We start from the raw sequence: 22,487 nt of genomic DNA, 5'->3' as shown, positions 1-22,487 counted from the left end.
ATTTCTTACCCGCCTCTCCCCCTGGATCGAGGTGGGGAACAACATTAAATACAAAAATACCATAAAATGCATAAAACTGATTTAAAAACATATAAAACTGTTACAATATTAAAATAACAATCAGACATCTTAAAATTCATCTGTGTAGGCCTGTTGGAAGAGCTCAGTCTTTATGGCTTTATTAAACTCAGAAAGACTATTAAGTTGACAAATCTCTCCCGGCAGGCCATTCCACAGTCTGGGAACGGCAGAAGAGAAGGTCCTCTGGGTAACAGTTATCAGCCTAGTTTTGGCTGCCTGGAGTAAATTCTCCCCAGAGGACCTGAGTGTGTGGGGCGGATTGTGTGGGGGAAGGTGAACCCACAGGTAACCATGACCAAAATTGTGTAGGGCTTTGAAGGTAATAACCAACACTTTTTACTTTGCTCGGAAACTAATTGGCAGCCAGTGGAGTGATTTTAAAGTTGATGTGATATGGTCACCCCAAGGTGTGCCAGTGACCAACCTTTACAGATGACCATGTGATTGTGAATTGAATACTTCCTTTCTCAGAAAGGCTCCATTTTGTTTAATGAGACAACACCATCTAGTGGCGGAGAGATCCCATGATATTCCAGATAATACCACATTTTTTAAAAAAAAAGTGAGATTCCCTGGGAATAGCATGGGAGACGTCCTGGATGTTGACAATTACATGTAATGAACCCACAAAGTTCCATGAGTAGCCAATCATGAGTGTGCAATAAATCAGTCATTTGGAGAACCTCTTTGTTTCCATATTTTTCTTCCTTGCTTTTATAAGGAACTTAAAAATACTTCTAACTTGAAAAAACAAAGAGCTATAAAATAGTACAAATGCATGGGGCTGCAGCCAAACATCAAGAATAGCCTTTTAGGCCCAATTCAAGTTAGTACATTTTTGTACATTGAACATTACTTCTGATTGTTACCCCATATGGTGACATTTGCAGAACTGATGGCTCTTCAAGATGTGGTGCATCTCAGGATGAGTTAATACATGCATATTCATCACTTGATGTCTGCGTCAAATCAGGAGTTGTGTGTATAAAGTAGCCATCACAAATACAACAACCACGGACAGAGTGTTCATATCACCTCAAGACACAGTAGATTTTTGCTCACTTTACTCAACTGCGATTGAGTTATCAAATGATATTCATATGTGGAAATCAGACCCCAAAACTCACCTGTTGTTGCTTTGCTGAAGAAGTGACGAGGAGGGGCTTAAAGGAGAAGAGGGGCATGGCTAGGCCATAGCTGGTGGCCCATCAAGCAAAACACTGCTGATCATGGCTCATCAGAGACTTGATAAAAACTTCTGCATTTTTCTTGTCTCTCTGGGCTTGCAAACAAATCAAGGAACTGGCAAGCATGATACATGGCTGGTTGCTCCATTCAGCACGGTGGTTCACAACTTGTGCAGAACTGAGCTAGACAATTGGATAAGGGAAGTGTGTTCTTGGCATAAGAAATAGCACCACAGAACATGGGGAAAGGGACAAAAGCAATGGCTGACATATTTGTGTGAAACAGAGAGCTCATGTTTCAGTTTCCAGAAGGAGGCTGGCAAAAATTATTTATTTATTTATTTATTTCACTTATATACTGCCCCCATAGCCAGGGCTGTCTGGGTGGTTTACAGAAATTCTAAAATTGAGGTAAAAACAAGTATACAAAATTTAAAATTCTAAAACACAGAACATATACACATAAAGCATTAAAAACTGTTTAAAAACTCAACATGTGGGTTATTAAGATGTGCTGCCATATGCCTGGGCAAAGAGGAAAGTCTTAACCTGGTGCCAGAAAGATAGCAGTGTTGGTGCCAGGCGAGCCTCGTCAGGGAGATCATTCCATAGTCTGGGGGCCACCACCGAAAAGGCCCTGTCCCTTGTTGCCACACTCCGAGCCTCTCTCAGAGTAGGCACCCGGAGGAGGACTTTAGATGTTGAACATAGTGACCGGGTATATTCACATTGGGAGAGGCGTTCCGTCAGGTATTGTGGTCCCAAGCCATGTAAGGCTTTATAGGTCAAAAACAGCACCTTGAATTGGGCTCGGAAACATACAGGCAGCCAGTGCAAGCGGACCAGAGCAGGTGTTATATGATCGAACCTTCTGGTTCCCGAAATCAATCTGGCCACTGCATTTTGCACGAGCTGCAATAGTGGCAGGATCTACACTACCGCTTTATAACGGTTTTGACAACTGTTCAGGCTAAGGACACATTACATGTACCATTTCCAAACTGTTTTCAAAGTGATGTATCCTGCTTGGTGCAGATCTGGCCAAAGACTGGTACCCTTCCTGTAGAATTTAGAAGCGCTTCCCATGCGGAGCTTGGACATCACATTGTGAACTTCGTTGCTTTTGTTATGTTATGTTACAATTTATTTCTATGTTGCATTTCAGCCAAAAAACAACAAACCCAAAGTGGTTGACAAAATTATTTATGTACATCAGTTCAAACAATGAAATAAATGCAAGTTTAATGCAACAATATCAACATGATTATTTAAAACTAAAAGCCCGAGCACACTGTTCCTTATGTTCAAAAGCAATTAGCAAAAATGCTAAAGGAGAGCTCTTGCTCTATATTCCTAGTGGCTGATGGTGAATGGGAAAGGCACGGAAACACACAACATGGCAGCCAGGATGGGGAACAGATGCACAATGAGACCATTTTCTGTAATTGTAATATGTGTTCCATCCCATCCAAAAGAATTATTATTGTTCTATTTACTTAAACATTTGTTTACTGCCTTTTCCAAAATGCTGCCAAGGTAGCTAATAATATAGTCCAAAATGTAATAAGATCATTGAGATATCTCCATATAATCAGTATCAGCATATATTTCAAGTCAATAAATGCCTATTGTTATTATTGTTACTATTGCTTGAGCAGCCAGCCATGTTTCAATCCGAAGACCATTTGGTGGGGGAGGGGGAAATATTGTTCTACTGCAAGGCAGATCTGGCCCCATAAGATGCCTGGGAAGGAGACACCTCAGAAAACATATGTCATCTTCTCAGAGCCGCTTGGAAGAATGCTGAAGCCATGGCAGAGGCCTGCTTATATAGGCCTTCGGCGGACCAGAATGATAACGATGGAGAAAGTTTTCAGTCTGTTCCACCTTTTGGCCCTTCTCCCTATGACACCAATTGGCTCAGCAGGCCTCTTTACCCTGACCTGCCCCCTTTCTCTTCTACTGCTGGACTTGTGCCCTCCACCCCCAATTATGGCTCTCCAGTAAGCGGGGAACTCTCCCTGTTTCCCTTCCATGCAGAGGGGATTCCGTCACTCCAGGGCCATTGTGGGAAAAGCCCTGTTCTGAGTTCTGTATAGTATACAATACAAATAGATGATACTTGAAGTAAAGCCTCCTCAGATGCTGTAACAGAGGAGCAGGTTCATATAAATAAAGGGGATTCCTGAATTGTTAGAAAGTTAACTCCATCCTAGTGAATCTAGACTAAAAATGAGATATGACAAGTCTGTCTCCCTCTGATGTTGGGCTAGGAGGATTTATCGGAAGTTTGACTCTAGCTGGAATTTTGAACACCACACTGCTAAATATGGATGTTCTGCAGTAGCTCTACAGTAAGATTGAGCTCAATACTGATAGGCATAAGCTACAAGAAAATAGTGTCCTGCACATTAAAAATGTAGTCAAGTGTGGACCTCTGACAACTTGCATTTAGAGAAATGGATTGATTATCGTGGTGAAAACGTTTCACATCAGAAAGGCTTAGGAATGAGGTGAAAAACAATAGAGCCATCGTGCTGAGGGAATAGCTTCACTGCACGCAGGATTGAACAGCACTTTGAAATCTTCCACCGTCCCAGTCCCATGCTGTCTCCACTAGCTTGGAGAATGCTTTCATGTAGGAAGGGATCAGTTGTTGGCGAAGAGGGGGAGGGGATACCATTCTCCAGCTGTTGTGTCATTTCCCTTGATAAGTCCTAAATTGACCGCATTTCCAGCACCAAAGGAGCCTTCCTCTGGTAGATAGCTTTTATTATGTGCCCTTTCGAGGACAAAAGCTGTGCTGGTGCACTGTGACAGAAGAAGAAGACCAATTTATTGTCGCAGCATCATGAGCATTATCTTCTGAGGGCCCAACGGAATAAAATAAAATAAACAGGTGTCAGCCTTACCATTTGAAGTTGGACTTGCAGATGGTCAGCACCTAGCCGGCAACTGTTTGGCATGATGCAGAGTAAAAATCTTGAAAGGATTCCAATCTACAATCTGAAATCGGGTTAAAAGAGCATGACAGAAATGTCTTGGAGGTATTTTTTTAATGCAATTGCTTTAAACAAAGAATGGCAATTGCAAATTTAAGAACAGAATACATTTCCCAAAGTTGGACATCTATTTAGCTGTGCCCCAAACCTCTTAAGGATAGAGTTTACAGCCTGATCACCAACTATTCTTACCGACTGGTCACTTTGAAAGGAAGTGACAGCTGATGGTCGAAGGCCCCACCCACCCACCATCACCACCAAATATCTGGTCAGCAAGCCTTATTCTAAAAGCTGTTATTCCTTCCTTCCCGCGCCCCTCTTTCGATTCTGAGTTGGCAGATAGGGGGCAGCCACCACATTTGCTTCATCGGAACCTCAGCATTTTCAGACATTTGGGTTGGTTCCCAAAGCCATCTGGATAAAGGAGGTTATGCTGCACTTCATGGGTGAAATCATTAGCTTAATTCAATTGTACATGGTATATAGAATCGGAATCATTTTCTATTATTTCAACAGATCCCCAGACAGCCTCCAGTGAGGTGGATGGGGTGAACCTTGAGGAAATCCGAGAATTTGCCAAAGCTTTTAAAATTCGACGCCTGTCCCTTGGTCTCACCCAGACGCAAGTTGGTCAAGCTCTAAGTGCCACAGAAGGTCCAGCCTACAGCCAGTCTGCCATCTGCAGGTAACAAGATACATAGTAAATGCTTCTTTCTTCACCACCACCACTACCACCTCCACCCCGTTCTCTTAGGGTTTATTATTGTTTGCTGTCTTTATGACTTTAATTATATGTCCATAGAAAAGAGCTACTTTGTACGGAAGCCATAGGATGAGTGAATGCTGTTGTTATCAAGCAGATAAAATATGTTTTGCCACACGTCCTTAAAATAACTTTCAGCTCCCCCCCCCACTTCCTTTTGTAACAAGTAGGAAGCAATAAATATGCTCTTGGCCTTGAGACTTAATGCAGTAGTGGAGCTGGAGACCCTGCTGCTGCTGCATAAGCACCAGCTGACCCTCTTCATACTGTGCCATTTTCTACAGATGGGGTTACTGAACAAATATTTCATGGATGCCTCCCCGCTAGGTTTAAGCCTGTAGTACCGTAGCTCGCACTTCACATCTAAGATGTTAATGATGATTTTCCTGGCTGAAGCTGAGGAGAGTGTGTGAAGTGTGCGTGCGTGTCTCTTGTCGTCGCAGAAACATAATTTGCCGGCTTCCTGGGATTAATTGTATCACGCTCTCAAGTGTTTAAAAACAACAACAAAAAGCATGTATTCCAAGAAAAGAAGACGAACGCTGCGAGTATGCCAAAATGATGAAAACAAAGCAGCCTTGATAGAGTTAAAGGTCTTGAGAGCAAAGCCCCTATGTCTTCATGTATGTGTGTTACACTAATCCCATGTTTATGCATGAGGTAACAAACGCACTTAGGTAACAGCTTTTTCCTCTTGGGCAATGCCTCGTAGTCCTGCTCCATCAGTGAAAGCCAAGAAACCAACTCTAAGCTCATTTAAGTGGATTTTGTTCTTGGTGATCCATGAAATGCTCTGTCTTTTTATCTGCTCTTTATACTTTTAATGTATTCCCCATAGAACGGAAGTGTACTTTTCCTGCAGTTTAAGACTAAGGTTATAAATAACATCAGTATGGGGTAGTGAGCTTGCAGCTCACATTTTGCTCAATGATTTTCCATAAAACCCATTGATTGTTGTTAAATACAAAAAGCTCCATAGGATCCTCTCACTTCTATGGCCTCCCCTACTGTTTTTTCTTATAAGATACCTCCCTGTAGAAAATAACCTTTATTCAGTCTATACAAGGATGCCACTGCTGGGAAATTTGTTTCAAGACTTGTATGTCGTTATACCGAACATCACATACTGAAAGACAAACACCAACAAGCGGCACAAACGATATGAAAATGGTTTGCCCATCCCATTGTTTAACTTTAATTTTATTTCATCTCAATGGTGAATTGGTAAAAGGAATATAAAAACGAAGGTTGTTGTTGTTGTTGTTTTAAAAAAGCAACTGTTAGTGTGTGGTATTTATTTTTGCATTGCGTTGTTATTTAGTGCTATACCTCAATACAGCTGGATTTGCATGAGCTTGGTTTAATCTTCTCATGGGATTTTGTTTCAGCTAATGCACAGATGCTAGTGACATGGGGTTGCTACCCGGTATCCCTTTGAGGTCCATGGCAAAAGCCTTGAAGATTTCAATGATGCTGGATTTTGTCAGTAATTGTGATGCTTAAAATTATACATAAACTATGTAATTCCTTGAACAAAAAACAACAATACTGAATCCAATTCCCCATTGAAGAGAGCTGCAGCCACCCGCATGTCATTGCAGAAGTGTAGATTTTTTTTTAGCTAGGCTAAAAAGTAGTTGGATAGCTACATAAATAAATCAAGCACTACAATGCCACAAAATTGACATCAGCTTTGTAACATGGTGGGTGGGGGGGAATTATGCATTTTTGTATCAAGGAAAACATGGAGCAAAATCCGGGCAGGATCTACCTTACCACTAAGCAACCATGGGCAGTTGCATAGGGAGGCCCTTCATAGGGGTCAGCAATTTTGCAGCAAGATCAGATAGAAAGGATTGCCCTTGCCTGACTGCCAGCTTACAATACAAGAAACTGCCACTTAGAAAGTGGGTGGAAAGTTGACAGGCCCAATGGAAGAAATATCAAGCGAAGGACGGCATTATGATGTATTGTGTACAGAAGAGTCCAGTAGGCTTGGGGTCAAGGGTAAGGCATGGATAGATATTAGGAGCATGGCAAAGAGCAATTGTTTGAGAGTTTGGGGGAATGTGGGACAGAATCTTATAACAGCTCCGTCGATTCCTTATGCCCCAACAATTCCTGTTTGCAAAAGGCACCCACCACTTGCAGAAGGAAAATTTAGCACTTCCCTGGCAATCAGAAACAAGCAAAAATGCGCATTTCTATAACAGGGCAGGCCAGCGGAGCTTGCATTGAGAAACAAGTGTTTTTGCTCATTTCAGGGCTTCCTCTGGGTATTGTGAAATCGCTGTTGTGCAAGTGGTGGAATCGGCAGGACCCACCACTTGCGCAACAAAATCAGAGAGGCGCAAGAGAATTGGCGTAAGCACCCCATTGGATTCTGCCCATGGAGGCAGAGGATCATCAATCCACAGCCTATGTAAGATGGATGATAATGGGGTTCTCAGATCCAGGAGCATCATATTCCAATGCGGGAAATGGGAATGGCATTCCAGTATTGCCTGGGGCCAAAATTTCTCAGGCCAGCACTGGCTTTGTGATCCAGAGTCTCTTATCACAACAAGGAATCTGTTTGTTTGTTTTTTCAAAGCAACTAGCTGTTTTATATATTCAACATATAGTGCACTCCTTTCATGGACACACTGTTATAAACAAATTATTTTTTAAGAGGTTGGACCCAGGATTTGCCTTCCACGACAGGAAGTGCTGTACTCAATGAAGGGCGCTTTGCCTGATTTTGGGGAATTCCCCCCCTTTTCCCCACACCACAGCTCTCCCCATTCATCAGGCTCTCTTGGCTCACTGTGTAGGATTTTCATGGGGCTGGAGGGAGTGCCATGGAGAGGAGAGAGCAGGGAAATCCCTTTCCACCAGCATAAATCTGGATCCACCCCCAGGAATGGTGGCTGGTGGTAAACTTTGGCTAAGATTTAAGCTTTCTGTGTACGTATATGTGTGGGAATTGTGTGAGCAATTGGAATTTTCTCTGAGATACTCATGACAGTGGTGAATAGCTGAAGACCAACCACTTTTCAAATTGAATATAGGTGTACTTCACTGAATATTGAAGTTACTGCTACAGGAGGGGAATTAGTCTGCCACATGCCTACAGAGCTCCTTAAATCTTATACTGCAATCCACAATTGACTTGACACACTTGTATCCCATTGTTGATCAGGGTGGTACATATGAAATCATCACAACGACCTTCTGAGTTAAGTTAGATTGAGAGATAGAGACTTGCCCAAAGCCACTCAGTGAATGTTATGGCCACCCTGAGATATGAATCCTGGCCTTTTACAATCAAACTAAACGTGCTAGCCAATTTGGAGATCACTTAATTTTGAAAAATTCTGCTATGGTTCCTTGGATTTCAATGGAACTTCAATAAATGGTTCATGCACCAAGGCCCAGATCTATACCAAGCAGAACATGACACTTTGAAAATGGTTTGAAAACTGTATCTGGAGTGTGTCCTGGGCCCCAACAGTTGTCACAACTGTTATAAACTATTTTAAAGCAGTAGTGTAGATCCTGCCCAGCTCCAGCAATTGCTATTTATGGGAAATGGTTTCCAGTTCCGGTCTAACATGAACATTTGCCCATGTCAATTAAAAGTGGAACACACTCTACCAAGAGCAATGGGACTTCAGCATGAATTGACCAGAAGATCCCAAAAGACTATCCATGCTTTTTAATAGCATTACATTTTGCAAAATAATGGACTATATAAAATGTTAGCCCTATTTAGAGTAGACCCATAGAAAGAAGAGGACTTGTCAGACCAACATTGGAGAAAACTCAATATCAGGAATGTAATTTGGACATTTTACAAGACTGGATGAAAAAATGTAGTACATGAAGCTACAAAAGGAGCAATTTGTTAAGTCAGTGGGTAAAGCAAGATTTGAAATGGGCTTGGTTTTGCAGAGAATAAAGTCCTCCGTGTAGGGTTTTTTTCTCCCAGACATTGCACAAGATTTGTAAAATCTGGTCTAGCAACGGACTTTTGATGGCAAAATGATACATAGAGGACTTCATTTACAGGAAATGATATCATTCAGCACAGTGTGCAGACATCCCACAATAAACCCAGCTTGATGCCACAGTATATTAGTGCACTATTATGCTGGGTTTCATCTGGAAGGCATGAGTTTCTCTTAGCACAACTACTTGTGGAGGTATTCGAGGTAATTACAATGCGTCCAGCTGTTTGAACTGAAGACTGCAACAGCTTGGGAAATTTTTTTCCTACCCAGAGAAGGGACATGGTGTTAACTTGCATACAGTGAAAATTGCTTAAAAATGAAAAGGAAAACGAAACCTGAAATTCAGAGGCTAACAGCCACTTTGTGAAATTAAAACAGCAGCATTTGGGCAATATGCTATGGAAAGGGAACAAGATTCCTGTGAAAGAAAAAACAAAAGCAAAACAAAAAGGGCATTGATGTCATATCCTGTTTTTAGCATGTAAGCATAATCATTGTATATAGCCATTTGAAAAGGAAACTGGAAACTTAATTCTGAAATGGGTATCTTTAACGGCAATCTCTTCCAGGAATGAGAGCTCCGGTCTAGACACAGAGCTGTCCTGACTGGAGCTTCGCCCATTTCAGTGAAGCAAGCCAATCTGTGTACATGTTTATTATGGTGTGTGATCAATCCCCTCCACTGAAATGACTTGGGAGGCCCATGTGAACCAAAGGTCCATGTGAGCCTCTGAATGCACAGGGATCTCTGGATTGGAGTGATCAGTTGTATATTGAATAGCATTCCGACATTACGTTGTCACTGTGATTGTGTTTGTTTGTTTGTTTAAATATATATCTATATATCTGTATCTGTAGACCTGACAGTTTTCATAACCTCTGCCAGTCCATTAGTCAGGCAGGCAGGAAGTCCCACCCTGGCAGAGCATCAGTATAAGACTCTTCTTTCTCAATTTTCCCCTCAGACACACCATCCTGAGAAGCCACTTTTTCCTACCACAGGAAGCCCAAGAGAACACTATAGCTAGCAGTCTGACAGCCAAACTGAACCCTGGCCTTTTGTATCCTGCCAGGTTTGAAAAGCTGGACATCACCCCTAAAAGTGCCCAGAAGATCAAGCCGGTGCTTGAACGGTGGATGGCTGAGGCTGAGGCCCGCCATCGAGCAGGTATGCAGAACCTGACTGAATTTATTGGGAGCGAACCATCCAAAAAGCGCAAGAGGCGCACCTCCTTCACACCACAGGCTCTTGAGATCTTGAATGCCCATTTTGAGAAGAACACACATCCCTCTGGGCAGGAAATGACAGAAATTGCAGAGAAGCTGAACTATGACCGGGAAGTAGTTAGAGTCTGGTTCTGCAATAAGAGGCAAGCACTGAAGAACACGATTAAACGCCTAAAACAGCATGAGCCTGCGACGGCAGTCCCAATGGAGCCCTTAACAGACTCTCTGGAAGAAAACTCTTAAACGGATAGATTTAAAGGAAGAACAGAGAAACAAACACAATTTTAAACATTTGAACCCTGTAAAGATGCTCTTTCTCCACCTTGTAAGTAAAAGACTGAGAAAACTACAAGATGGACAGAACGATTTATAAATGTCTGTGGGTTTTCCTAGATAAAAACAAACAGAAAAAAAATACAAAAAAAATACACAGCACTTAGTGTGTGTGTGTGTTTGTGGTAGAACTAGTTCCAAAACAAGCCAGTTTTTTTAAAAAATGGACTTAAAAATAAACCAAATAACTGCTTACTTTTTTCTGTATATTATGAAAATGTGAACATGTTTTACGGAAAAAGAACCCAACATCATCATCAACTACAACAACAACGAAAACGTTTTAACTGTTTTTTAAAAAGAGAGAGTACAAGCCTGCCACCTGGAGGAGTGATTGTAGCCTTTCAGGTATCAAGTGCTTCTTCACTATGAAAACTATTAACCAAAGTCAGAAACATGGCATTGCAAACTAGATTGTTAGTCTACTCTTTCATGAGTGCGACATTGTGTTATGAATTTTTACATTTGTACTTTGCAAAGAGGAAAATAATAATAATACAGGACTCTCTCTCTCCCCACCCACCCTCAGCATCCTCTCTCACATGCCCAGCAAGTGAGTAAACTACACTTGGATTGAGCTACAATGCTCAACCTTCTGGTTTGTCATATACGGTTTTGTGATCTCCAAATGTTTGTGTGCCAAAATGATTGTTTCTCAAAACTGAATTTTGGGATTTGTTTTATTTAACATAGTAGAATTTGCAGTTTGATTCCAATTTGGTTGACCCTTTCTTTGGCTGCCTTCTCCATCATGATCCCATTTAAATTCCTTTAAAAGAGAATGAATATCTCTCTCTCTCTCTCTCTCTCTCTCTCTCTCTCTCTCTCTCTTAAATACACAGAATAACAATTATATTTTAAGGACATATTAAGTAACTTGAATTTTTGCTTACCATAGACAGCTTGCCACTTTCTCTGTCCTTTGGCCATGAACTGGGAGAGATTACCAAAGCTACTTTTGTAATATAAATATAAACTGCACACTTGATCCAATATACTGCATCAGTGTTTATTGTTTTATCTATGTGAAGCAATTTCTCTCCAAAGTCTGATAGCCAAAGAAATTTCTTGGGATTCTAATAGAAAGCAAACAAATGGCAAATAGGCGAAAGTAATGAGGACATTTTTTAAAAAAATTGCTGCATCTGAAACCTTTGTTTTGCTGTTGCTGCTTTAACCCTTTATTTATGTATTTATGTATTTATGTATTTTTCTCTCCCCTGGCAATTACTACTTTCAGGATTGGTCATGGACACAGCAGAGGTTTTGTGGATGACATTTTGACTAAGCTACAAAATAAGTATTTGTGAATAATATAGTTATCTAATTTTTGAACCAGAATCAGGAAACAGAGATCACCGGCGTTTATCTCAGCTGTCATCCAAAACTATATGGCCATGTAGTCAAAAGGCATTCTGACTCTTTATTTGCTGGAGGACAGACAGAGCCGAAGAATTCATATCTTCATCCAGACATTCCCAAAAAACTGGGATTCAAGGTCTGAGTTCTCCTCATTGTAAAATTAGTCTTACTTCTTGTTCCAGGCTTTTCAAAGTACTTTTGAATTTGGGATTTCACTGTACAATACTTCTCCACCTGATTCTGGTGTAAGTCTGAAATTACTTCATCTTCTTCAGCAGAACGAGTCTGGTGTGACTGAGGGTTAAATCATCCGCAGAATCTGTAGCCTTAACGGTTCCATCTCTCTCACAGGTTCTTCCCTGTCTCACTGGAAGGTTAGAGGAATTGGTTGAACTGCTGATCTAAAGTAGATTAACTGCAACAGGCACATTTCCACTTCAGATCTATTCCCTGGTTTTTACTTATTGCAATTTTAGGTGCTCAATGGTGGCACAATCCACCCTTCATGTCAGTTGAGCTTACACAGCAGAAATTTCTGGTGGGTTGTGTCTGAGAGTTTAAGAGTATGTGAGAACGTTGGTGTTGAATTTCCAACCACCACATACCTGTCAAGTTTGATTTTTTTTGCCAGGAACATGGTTGGTGGATGAACACTTGTTGGCCCCATTTATAAAAGTGAGTTACCCATAGAAATGTACTATAGGTTGACCACAAAACATTTCCTTGTGTTAGAAAAATGATCAAAACATGACCAAGTAAGTTCAACCTTTGACTTTTCTAAAAAATTCCGCAGAAACCAGTGTTAAAAAGTAAATATGAAGGGTTCCAAGATTCTGAATGAAGACTTGTGACCTCCAAAATAGATATAGTTTATAGAGCCCTTATAAAAACCATGTATAGTAGATATAAGATATAAAGCCCCATCACATCTAGTTCAAACGCGTGGATCCCATCGGTTCTTCTGTCACCGCTCCAATGTCGCTTCCTGAAAACAGGAAGTAATAGCCCCATTCAGTCTCGTAGGAGAGAGCAGCAACCAGACTTTATTTAGGGTATTTTGCTGTGCAACAAAGGCAAGAAGGGGCGGAAGATGGGTGAGAGGCAGACAACTTCATGTGAGTAATCCGTGAGTGCCCAGTAATGAGTGTGCAGTAAAACGCTCGTCGCATGGAGCTTAAAATAACAGTGTGTAGACAAGAAAAATATGGAAGTTACCCATGAACAGAAGCAGAGGTGAATACTGCAGCAAACAGGAGTGAATGCACCCTAATTCCAAGCTTTACCAAAGTCAGAGGCAAAGAATGATTAAGTATGGCCATGTGTACCAAATTAATATTCACCAGGCTTTAGATCTAGCCTGTGGGGAATTTTCTTTCCATTCCATTTTTATTTCATTTTATTCATTTATTTTGTTTTTTGCAGGGGAGGGGTTTGGCTGACTGTAGATTTATGCTTGTTTTATGAAGAAGATAATTGGAGTGAATATTCCTGCTGGTAATATACAAAGCTGGGGATTATGCAGTTAAACTGAGATCCTTACAGGCTTAGGTTGGGACTTAGCCTCGGAATCTGGATGCTTAGGCCTCAAAACATTCCTCAAACAAAGAAGGAAATAGGGAGTCCCTATTCGCCATCAAAATAATTGCTTAATTGTAATCACACTGTAGTTGGCAGCCAGTGTGGGGTTTCTGGATAGGCCAGATTAGGGCCAGATCTACACCAAGCTGGATATAACACTTCGAAAGCAGTTTGAAAATGGTATATGGAATGTGTCCTGGACCCCAACAATTGTCCATGCCATTATAAACCATTATAAAGCAGTAGTGTAGATCCTCCCCCCCCCCCCGGGTATAACTGCAGAGAGCATGGTCGCCTTCTGCTCTTGCATATTTGACAGAGCAGTATCTCCTTCTTGCTGCACTTCAAGCTCCAGCTTTCCCAGGCTATGGCCCTAGTCTTCACTTCTTGTGATAAATAAGGAGTGTGGTATGGGTTGGTAAAATCCCATGCCAGATCCATATTTGGGCACAGATACCAACAGCCCTAGCCCAGCCCTGATGATAGACCGCTGCAATTCTAACTGCAAGTTAATTTAAAAACGTCTTATTCCCCACTACCTGCACCCCAGTTGTGATAAATTTGCTGTTTATTTGTGGTTACAGTTAAAATCATACAATGACCAAGACACCAGGGACATGTCTACACCGGTCTTTATCCCGGGGATCGTCCCTGTGCATCCACAAGACGCACAGGGGATCCCGGGCGCAGGTAGGGATGATCCCTCCATCTCTCCAGGATATCTGCAGTCACTTTCCCCCCGGCTTTTCCCATGGTCCCAGGATGATCCCAAGGACTGCAGGTAGTGTGGGTGCCCATCCCGGCTTCTTCCCTCCTCCCCGTGAGTAGCGGGGGTCAACAGAGGGAAGGAGCCGGGACGGTGGGAGTCCAGGGACATTGGGGGTGGGTGGGGAGTGGGGTCAGGGCTTTTTTTTTTTTACTTCTTAATTGGAGCGCAAGTGCGCTCCAGCTCCTGCCTTCTTTTAAAAAAAGATGGCGGCCCCAATGTCCTGTTTCCTCCCTGGACAACACACACCATGTGTGAATCCAGGGGGAGAATCTCGCAATCAGCATATCACGAGATCCTTCCCTCTCCCTCCCTAGGTGTAGACATGCTCCAGGACAAACCGACAAAAATATTATCAAGAATGGATAGCATTTTGAACATGATGCTCCTGAAACTCTTCTCTTCTCTCCAATCACAACTTTTCAGTTCTCAAACTGTACCAAAACTGAAACGTCATTCCTGAAAGCAAAATGGATCATCCATTTGCTACTTAAAACAACAACAACTACACTTCAGATTCTCCATGGAACTGTTATAAAAATCTGCAAAAGGAAAAAAAAAATCCCCAGGAAGGAACATTAACCAAAGACTATACTAAAGATTCTAAAACACTTGCAACAATCACAGCAGCAGTTAGATAAAAAGTATTTCTTTCTAAACTTCACACTGAAATGATATAACTTAGGACAGTGAAGAAATGAAATAAACTGCCAGCATGAAACAACTTTGATTTCCATCTCTGTACTCTTGAAAACATTCACATGCCGCAATGTTCCTTCTTTTTTTTTAAGGAGTTTTCTAGTTGTGAATTGTTTTATAACTGATATATAAAGGAAAGGTGTTATATTCTTCTCCCTTTTTTTAACCTATCCTTTTTTTCCACTAGGAGGCATAAAGGAGTGCCTGAACAAATTCTTCTGTATGTGTAATTCATAAACTCTGCAGGTAAAGAGAGATGTCTTCGCCCTCTTCAAATAATATTTATGATTTACATTTGTAAATATGGGCTGGGCTCCAAAGAGTCCTAAGCCATTTCCACACACAAACTGGGGTTGTGACAAGTTTCTTTGATCGCAACACCTCATGCTGCATCTGAAGCCATTCCTGAGGGACTCCCAACCTCATGAGCAGTTTTCCAGGGGGCATGAGGAGCTGAAGCACAATGAGGGTGTGTGAATGCCCGAGCTCTCCGTGAGAAGCCCTTAAGATCCTGATTAAATTGTATAATAGCAGTCCTATAAGAGACCACATTTTGCATTTCATGAGTAAAACAGTGGCTGCATTTGGATGTTTAGCATTATTAGAATGAGGCCGTAGCTAGACCTAAGGTTTATCCCAGGATTGTCCTGGGGTCAAACCTGTTCATCTAAGTGCCACACAGGGCATCCAGCGCTCAGGCAAGGATGAACCTGGGATGATCCTGGGATAAATTTTAGGTCTAGCTACGGCCTAAATCCCTCCTCCTCTCCTCTGACTCACTTCAGCTTTAGATAAACTGCCTGCTCGAACCCTAAACTGTGGTTAAATACATTTTGTGAACCGCCCAGAGAGCTCCGGCTATTGGGCGGTATAGAAATGTAATAAATAAATAAACAAAATAAGCCAACTTCATAAACTATGCTTTGAACTTGGCTTCTTTATACCTATCATAGGCCTTAGCTAGACCTAAGGATTATCCCAGGCAAATGGAGGGGTTGTCTCTGCCTGCTCCCGGGATCCCCTGTGTGTCATTTGGATGCCCAGGGATGATCCCGGAACAATCCCAGGATATAGGCCTGGCCTAGCCATTGCCATAGTTAAGCTTAACTGCAGCTTGTCCAGGTTCAGATGACACAGCAAGCTACAGTTAATCAAAAACAAAGGGGGAGTGCATGAGCCCCGGAGAAGCTGTGCTCATTCTTGTAACCCTAAACATTGGTTTAACTTTATGTGCAAACCAGCCCAATGATATGACAATTTTACTTTCAGTGAAAAACAGAATGAGTTTTGCCTAAAGTACTAAAAAGAGTTAGATAGTTGTAAGAATAAAAATAAACTGATTGTGGTATGTTCTTCCTAGATGTGTCTTTCCCTCTTTTTCCACTAAAGGCTTGATCCTAAGGTTTGCTGCCCTAAAAAAAAAAAAGGAATACTATGGATGGGACGCATCACTGGAACAGTTCTCTGTTGCAATCTGCTACATTCTATCAATGTAACAGAGACATTAGTTCGGCGTCTGAAATGGATATAATTCCAGAAATGTTTCGGCTTGGAGTGTAAAATTTCTATTGAACAGAAAATGATACCAAATCCATTCAGAGGTTTTCAGTTTATGTTATAATCACACAAACAAAGAATAGAACAAGAAAGCAATTAGGAGCTAAGAAGGAACAAGTAGAGGCGTATCAAAGTACTCAAGCTATAACCAAAAAGAAATATGTATAATGCCTTTGCTCGTCTTCTCAATGCTGGACCAAAGCTCAATGTATGTAGGTATATGCACATTGTATAGATATGGCTAAATGTTGCTGACAATCTTGCAATACTAAACTGTTACTATTTTAAGAAAAAGAAGAAGAAGAAATACAGAAAGAAACTGTTCATCAGTGTTTTACCTCAGCACTCTACCTGTACCCAGCTCATGAGCAACACTGAATTAAGGAATTTTAAAAAACCAATAAAAAAAAATAAAAAATAAACTAATTTCCATGTAAATGTTTGACTGTAAAAAAACCAACCTGTTTCAGTAATATTTTGTACTGAGCTTTTTGTCATGTAGTTTGCTTGTTTCCAACTTGAGATTATGTGGGGCACATTTGTTTATTTATTGTTGGGAAAGTGATTCTTTTTTTAAACTTTAATTTTATATATATATATATATATAAGTATATTTTTTGTTCCTATGTGCTATTGGGTGCAGTCCATAAACACTGTTGCTGCATATCCTCCATTCATTTGGCTGGAGCTTATGTGAGGCTGCAGCCATGTTTCTTTGAAATGAATGGAGCCTACGCAGCAGTAGCGCGTAGCGTCTCGCTCCCATAATCTACAGAATGGTCACCAGGGTCACTTATGAAGCAGTGCAAGAGAGACCTGTTTTTCCATGCATGGCATATGCAACAGGAAAGATGGCAGAGGATGAAATGGACTGTGTTCTTCATTTGTGTGGTTTTTTAAAAAAAAGGGGGAAAAGAAAGGGAAAAAAATCAATTGATGTGGAGGACTTGTGACCAAGAAGCCAAACTGGTTATTTCAAGCTCCTTACTGTTCTGACTTTGAAACCAAAGCTGATTTATCTGCACAGGTTGCTTGTTAACATTTAAAAAAAAATTAAAAACTGACAAAACTGTACTTAAACTAGAGCAATATCTGTATGGTCAGTAAAGCTGCACTTTGTGTATTTCTTAACAGCTTCAGATCTGTCACTTTTAATTTGTACCATAAAAATAAAAAATAAAGAATTGTTTGACATGAAAAATAAGCTTCCATCCAAGGCTTGTCCCTAAGTCTCATGAATAATTCACAGGATCAAACTTCATGTTATTTTACATCAATTCGATACAAAAACAGTTGAGAAAAGTGTGGAAGAAATTGAAAGCGGGTTTCCACATTTAAGCTGGGAAGAGACAATAGTTTTTACAACAGTTTAAAGATGATACAGACAGAAGAGCCACTGTGGCTTCTCAATATACAAAGTCATTTCATTTGCCCTATTGTTATCTCTAGTCAAAGGGTTTCTTTAGATTCAAGGGAAATCGCATTTGCTAACTGGCACTATGCCTCCTGCTTCTCTTCCACAATTGTAATGAGCTGAATTACACAGGAGGAGAGGGGCAACGTGTGGCCTGCAATTAAAAATCCTGCAAATCCATTTGACCACAGAAAGCAGGACAGATGACATGGATAATGGTGGCTTTATCATACCCCAAGCCTGATTCTGTCTATACCGAATTACAAAAGCTGATGCACAGCCCAGAGGGCCAGCTGACACACTCCCCTGATTGAAGGTCCTCATTGCACAGTGGAGGAATGGGCACCATATCTGGAATTTGCTGCACAGTCCAACTTTTAGTATCTCTCCATCATAAAAGGCAAGAGAATACCAAACAAGAGAGTAGTATTAAGACACAACCCTATGCATGTTTGGTCAGAAAAAAGTCCCAGGGGGGGAAAAAAAGTCCCGAAACATCCAGCATTCCCTGACCAGCAGTGCGCTGGGGAATGCTGGGAGTTGTAGATTTTTTTTCTGTCTAAATAAGCATAGGATTGCACCCTTAGTGTCTTAAAATTTGTATGGACTTAAACAAATGGGAAACATAGAAGAAAATAAATTTGCACTCATCCTGAACTTCTACAACTAAAGAAAATCCTTCCTAATGACTAAAACAGAGGGTTGTATCCAGAATCTGTCTTCTGTCTCCTGACTCCTCGTGTAGCATTTTCAGGGGGTTGGAGGGGCTGCTGTGGGAAGGAAGGGGCAGGGAAATCCAGTTCTGCCAGTGCAGCTGATCCAGAGTACATTTCGATCCAATGCAGTAACATCATTACTCCATATATTCTGGTCCTAATCATAAAGCATTTCTTTCCATGAACACATTTCGCTACTCCAAACTGCACACAGGGTTTCCACACACCCCCTTTAAATACAAAGGGTTGGATGCAGATTTAGTCATACTTATAGTAGACCCACTGAAATCAAGGGGGCTTGTGTAAATCATGACATCGTCATTAGGTCCCATTTATTTCAATGGGTCGACTCTAACTCTAACTAAATCTGGATCCAACTCTACATTTTTGGGATTGGACCAGATTGCACAATAATAATAATAAAAAAGAAAGTAAAATGATGCAGTTTACTGGGAAAAGTAGCAAGGAAGAATTGTGGAGTTGTAGCCCTCCATTTTAACTTCTGATGAAAGCAATTGGCAGACAAAGTTGGCACTTTGGATGCATGCACAAGTGCAATTACACCATTTTAGCATTCAGAAAAGAAAAGGCTTCAGGAAGGAAAGATGAGCGATATGACCAACTCAAGAAGAAAGATGGTGTAATAGTATTCAGGCCAGAAAGCAAAATCCTGTATTTTTTGTTTAGCACTACATGCTAGAGTAAAAAAAAAAAAACCAGGAAATTGACGGTGATGTTGTGGAACCAGTCTCACAGAGACATAGGCCTTAGCTAGACCTAAGGTTTATCCTGGGGTCGTCCCTGCCTGCTCCCGGGATATCTTGTGTGTCATTTACGTGAACAGGGACGATCTCGGGATAAATCTTAGGTCTAGCTAAGGCCATAGTGCCTTCACTTTTTGTTTACCAGGGATGCTGACATCATCTGCCACCTTCCTCAGAATTCGTTCTCTCTGAGCTTAGCTGTAATCCTCAGAGTTGTGCAGGTGGGCATGGATTTCTTATTGTTCCCTGTTGTACAGCAAAGTATTTTGGGGGTGGCTTGGCCATTAGACCCATTAGTTTTTAAAAACAACAACAGCAACAACAATTTGTTGCTGATGTACTTGAAAATTACCAGGATTGGTTTGTAGATAGGGTTGACTCCACTTTTGGACTCTCTTTGGGTGTGTGCTTATGAGAATTGTTATGATTAATGCTTGCACTTCCAAAATTACCACTACATCCCTGGAAGTGGAGCACAAAGTCACAGTTCATGGACAGTGGTGGTTGGAGCAGGGAGAGAGGGGGCATGTCTACACCAGCCCTATATCACGGGATTGTCCCAGGACCATTCCTGTGCATCCAAATGCCACACAGGGGATCCCAGGAGCAGACAGGGACAATCCTTCCATTTTCCTGGGATAACCCTTAGGTGTAGAAAGGGCCAGAGAGAGAGAGGAGGTAATATTGATGTGAGTAGTGTAAAATGACATTGGCTATAGCCCAAATAAAGGTGCTGGCACTTCCTAAACACAGAGGACTGCTGCACACAGTTTTAGGTGTATTCTTAAAATTATAAAGTATGAGTGTGACAAATGCACATTTGCAAACACTTATATCTTACAGGTATACTCACCAAGGAGCTAGGATTGGCTGAAGCTACCTTTTGAGTGCACACTTTTTGGCAATCCTGGGTTTGCTGTTGTGTAATATATGAAATGGTCCAAGAGAGGAAATTAAATAGGGTTGTTGTCACCACTTTGTGCTTGAAGAGTAAGGCTTGGTTCTGTGGGATAACTGGGGCTTTCATGATCAATGATACGCATCCACTGGAAACCAGATACATACATACATACATACATACATACATACATACATACATACATACATATATATATGGGACAGGAAATGGAACTACATTCCTTCCTTAGAATAGTTGAGTTGGAAGGGGCCTATAAGGCCATCAAGTCCAACATCTTGCTCAATGCAGGAATCCACTTTAAAGCATCCAAGACAGATAGCTGTCCAGCTGCCTCTTGAATGCCTCTAGTGTGGGAGAGCCCATGACCTCCCTAGGCAATTGGTTCCATTGTCATGCTGCTCTAATAGTAAGGAAGTTTTTTCTGTTGTCCAGCTGGAAACTGGCTTCCTGTGACTTGAGCCATTAGTCCATGTCCTGCATTCCGGGATGATTGAGAAGAGATCTTGGGCTTTCAAATATTTGAAGAGTGCTATCATGTCTCCCGTCAACCTTCTCTTCTCAAGGCTCAACATGCCCAGTTCTTTCAGTCTCTCCTCATAGAGCTTTGTTTCCAGAACCCTGATCATCCTCATTGACCTTCTCTGAACCCCCTCCAGTTTGTCTGTATCCTTCTTGAAGTGTGGTGCCCAGAACTGGACACAGTACTCAAGATGAGGCCTAACCAGGGCCAAATAGAGGTAAATCAGTACCTCACATGATTTGGAAGCGATACTTCTATTAATGCAGCCCCAAATTCCTTTTTTTTGCAGCCACATAACACTGTTGGTTCATATTCAGCTTGTGACCTACAACAATTCCAAGATTCTTCTCGCTTGTAGTATTGCTGAACCAAGTATCACCCATCTTGTAACTGTGCATTTCAGTTCTTTTTCCTAGATGTAGAACTTGGCATTTATCCCTATTAAATTTCATCCTGTTGTTTTCAGCCCAGCACTCCAGCCTATCAAGATCACTTTGAAGTTTGCTTCTGTCTTCCAGGGTATTAGCTATCCCACCCGATTTTGTGTCCTCTGCAAATTTGATAAGCATTCCCTGCACCTCCTCATCCAAGTCATTAATAAAAATATTGAAAACACTGGGCCCAGGTCTGAGGCCTGCGGAACCCCGCTCATTACCTCCCCTCAGTTTGAGAATGTACCATTGATAAGCACTCTTTGAGTCTGATTCTGTAGCAACTGTGGATCATAAGTACATGTATCCAAAACTATTTCTAGGCAGTAGGGAAAAAGACAACAAAGTACAAGATTACAAAAGTTTATTTGATAGATACACAAAGCCTTTCCAGCTGCTTTTACACACCCAGTCTTTGATTATTGTGAGCTTTTCTACATGTTAATCCACTGTGTCTGCTTTTGGTTTCATCGCAGAATGGAGATCCAAGCTGCTTTTCTGCTGCATAACCTCTAGGTGGTGTTCTGGTATAGCAGCATCGTGCAATTACACAAGTGGGAAAATGCATTTTGTTTCACTTCCACAAATAATATTGCATTTCCCCAGCTTTAAATCCTCCGCAAAGTGTTCTTAAAAAACAGAAGTGAAACTGTCATCTAAACCACCCATAAACAGCCATGAGTAAAAAAACGATGACCACACAATAAAAGCCTTGTGTAGAAAAGCCTGTATATCTGGGGGCTAAAGTAAACAAGAAAACAGTGTATGCATTGAACATGTCTTTAAAAATGGATCAGGATTAGGAATATGGCATGTTCAGGGAAGAGAACTTAATCCTGTCCTCCTATCCTGCTTTTTTCCCCCGCCAAGGCAGCATACATAATTCTCCTCCCCTCTCCATTTTCTCCTCACAACGACAACTCTATGAGGTAGGTTGGGCTGAGAGTCTGTGACTGGCCCAAACTCACCCAGTGAGTTTCCATGGCTGAGTGAAGACTAGAATCCGGATCTCCCAACTCCCAATCCCAACACTCTAACCACAACCCCACACTTCTGTCATGCAACCATGGACTGGGATGCCACTATAGGCCTCTTTTCATGTCACATTCTGGCTATAGAGCTGCTGCCTGCTAGACAAATACTGGCCCAGTTCACACATAACGATAACCCAAGTTT

The 22,487-nt window shown here is 41.4% G+C and overlaps 1 protein-coding gene across 2 annotated transcripts in view; it reads left to right on the top strand.

Moving 5' to 3' along the window:
• POU6F2 (POU class 6 homeobox 2) overlaps positions 1-10,495 on the top strand; it is a 362,238-nt gene extending 351,743 nt beyond the window's left edge. The window contains exons 9-10 of one of the 2 annotated variants that reach the window (XM_063129575.1): positions 4,787-4,955; positions 9,991-10,495. In XM_063129575.1, the coding sequence (XP_062985645.1) occupies positions 4,787-4,955; positions 9,991-10,495 (674 nt within the window). The remainder of the gene's footprint in view (positions 1-4,786; positions 4,956-9,990) is intronic. The other variant, XM_063129585.1, reaches the window with a different exon arrangement.
• The last annotated feature ends 11,992 nt before the right edge of the window (positions 10,496-22,487 follow it).

The sequence above is a fragment of the Elgaria multicarinata genome, chromosome 1 (assembly GCF_023053635.1).
Source record: "Elgaria multicarinata webbii isolate HBS135686 ecotype San Diego chromosome 1, rElgMul1.1.pri, whole genome shotgun sequence".
NCBI lineage: Eukaryota > Metazoa > Chordata > Lepidosauria > Squamata > Anguidae > Elgaria > Elgaria multicarinata.
The sequence above is the reverse complement of the archived record's forward strand: the minus strand, read 5'-3'. Positions and strand labels throughout refer to the sequence as shown.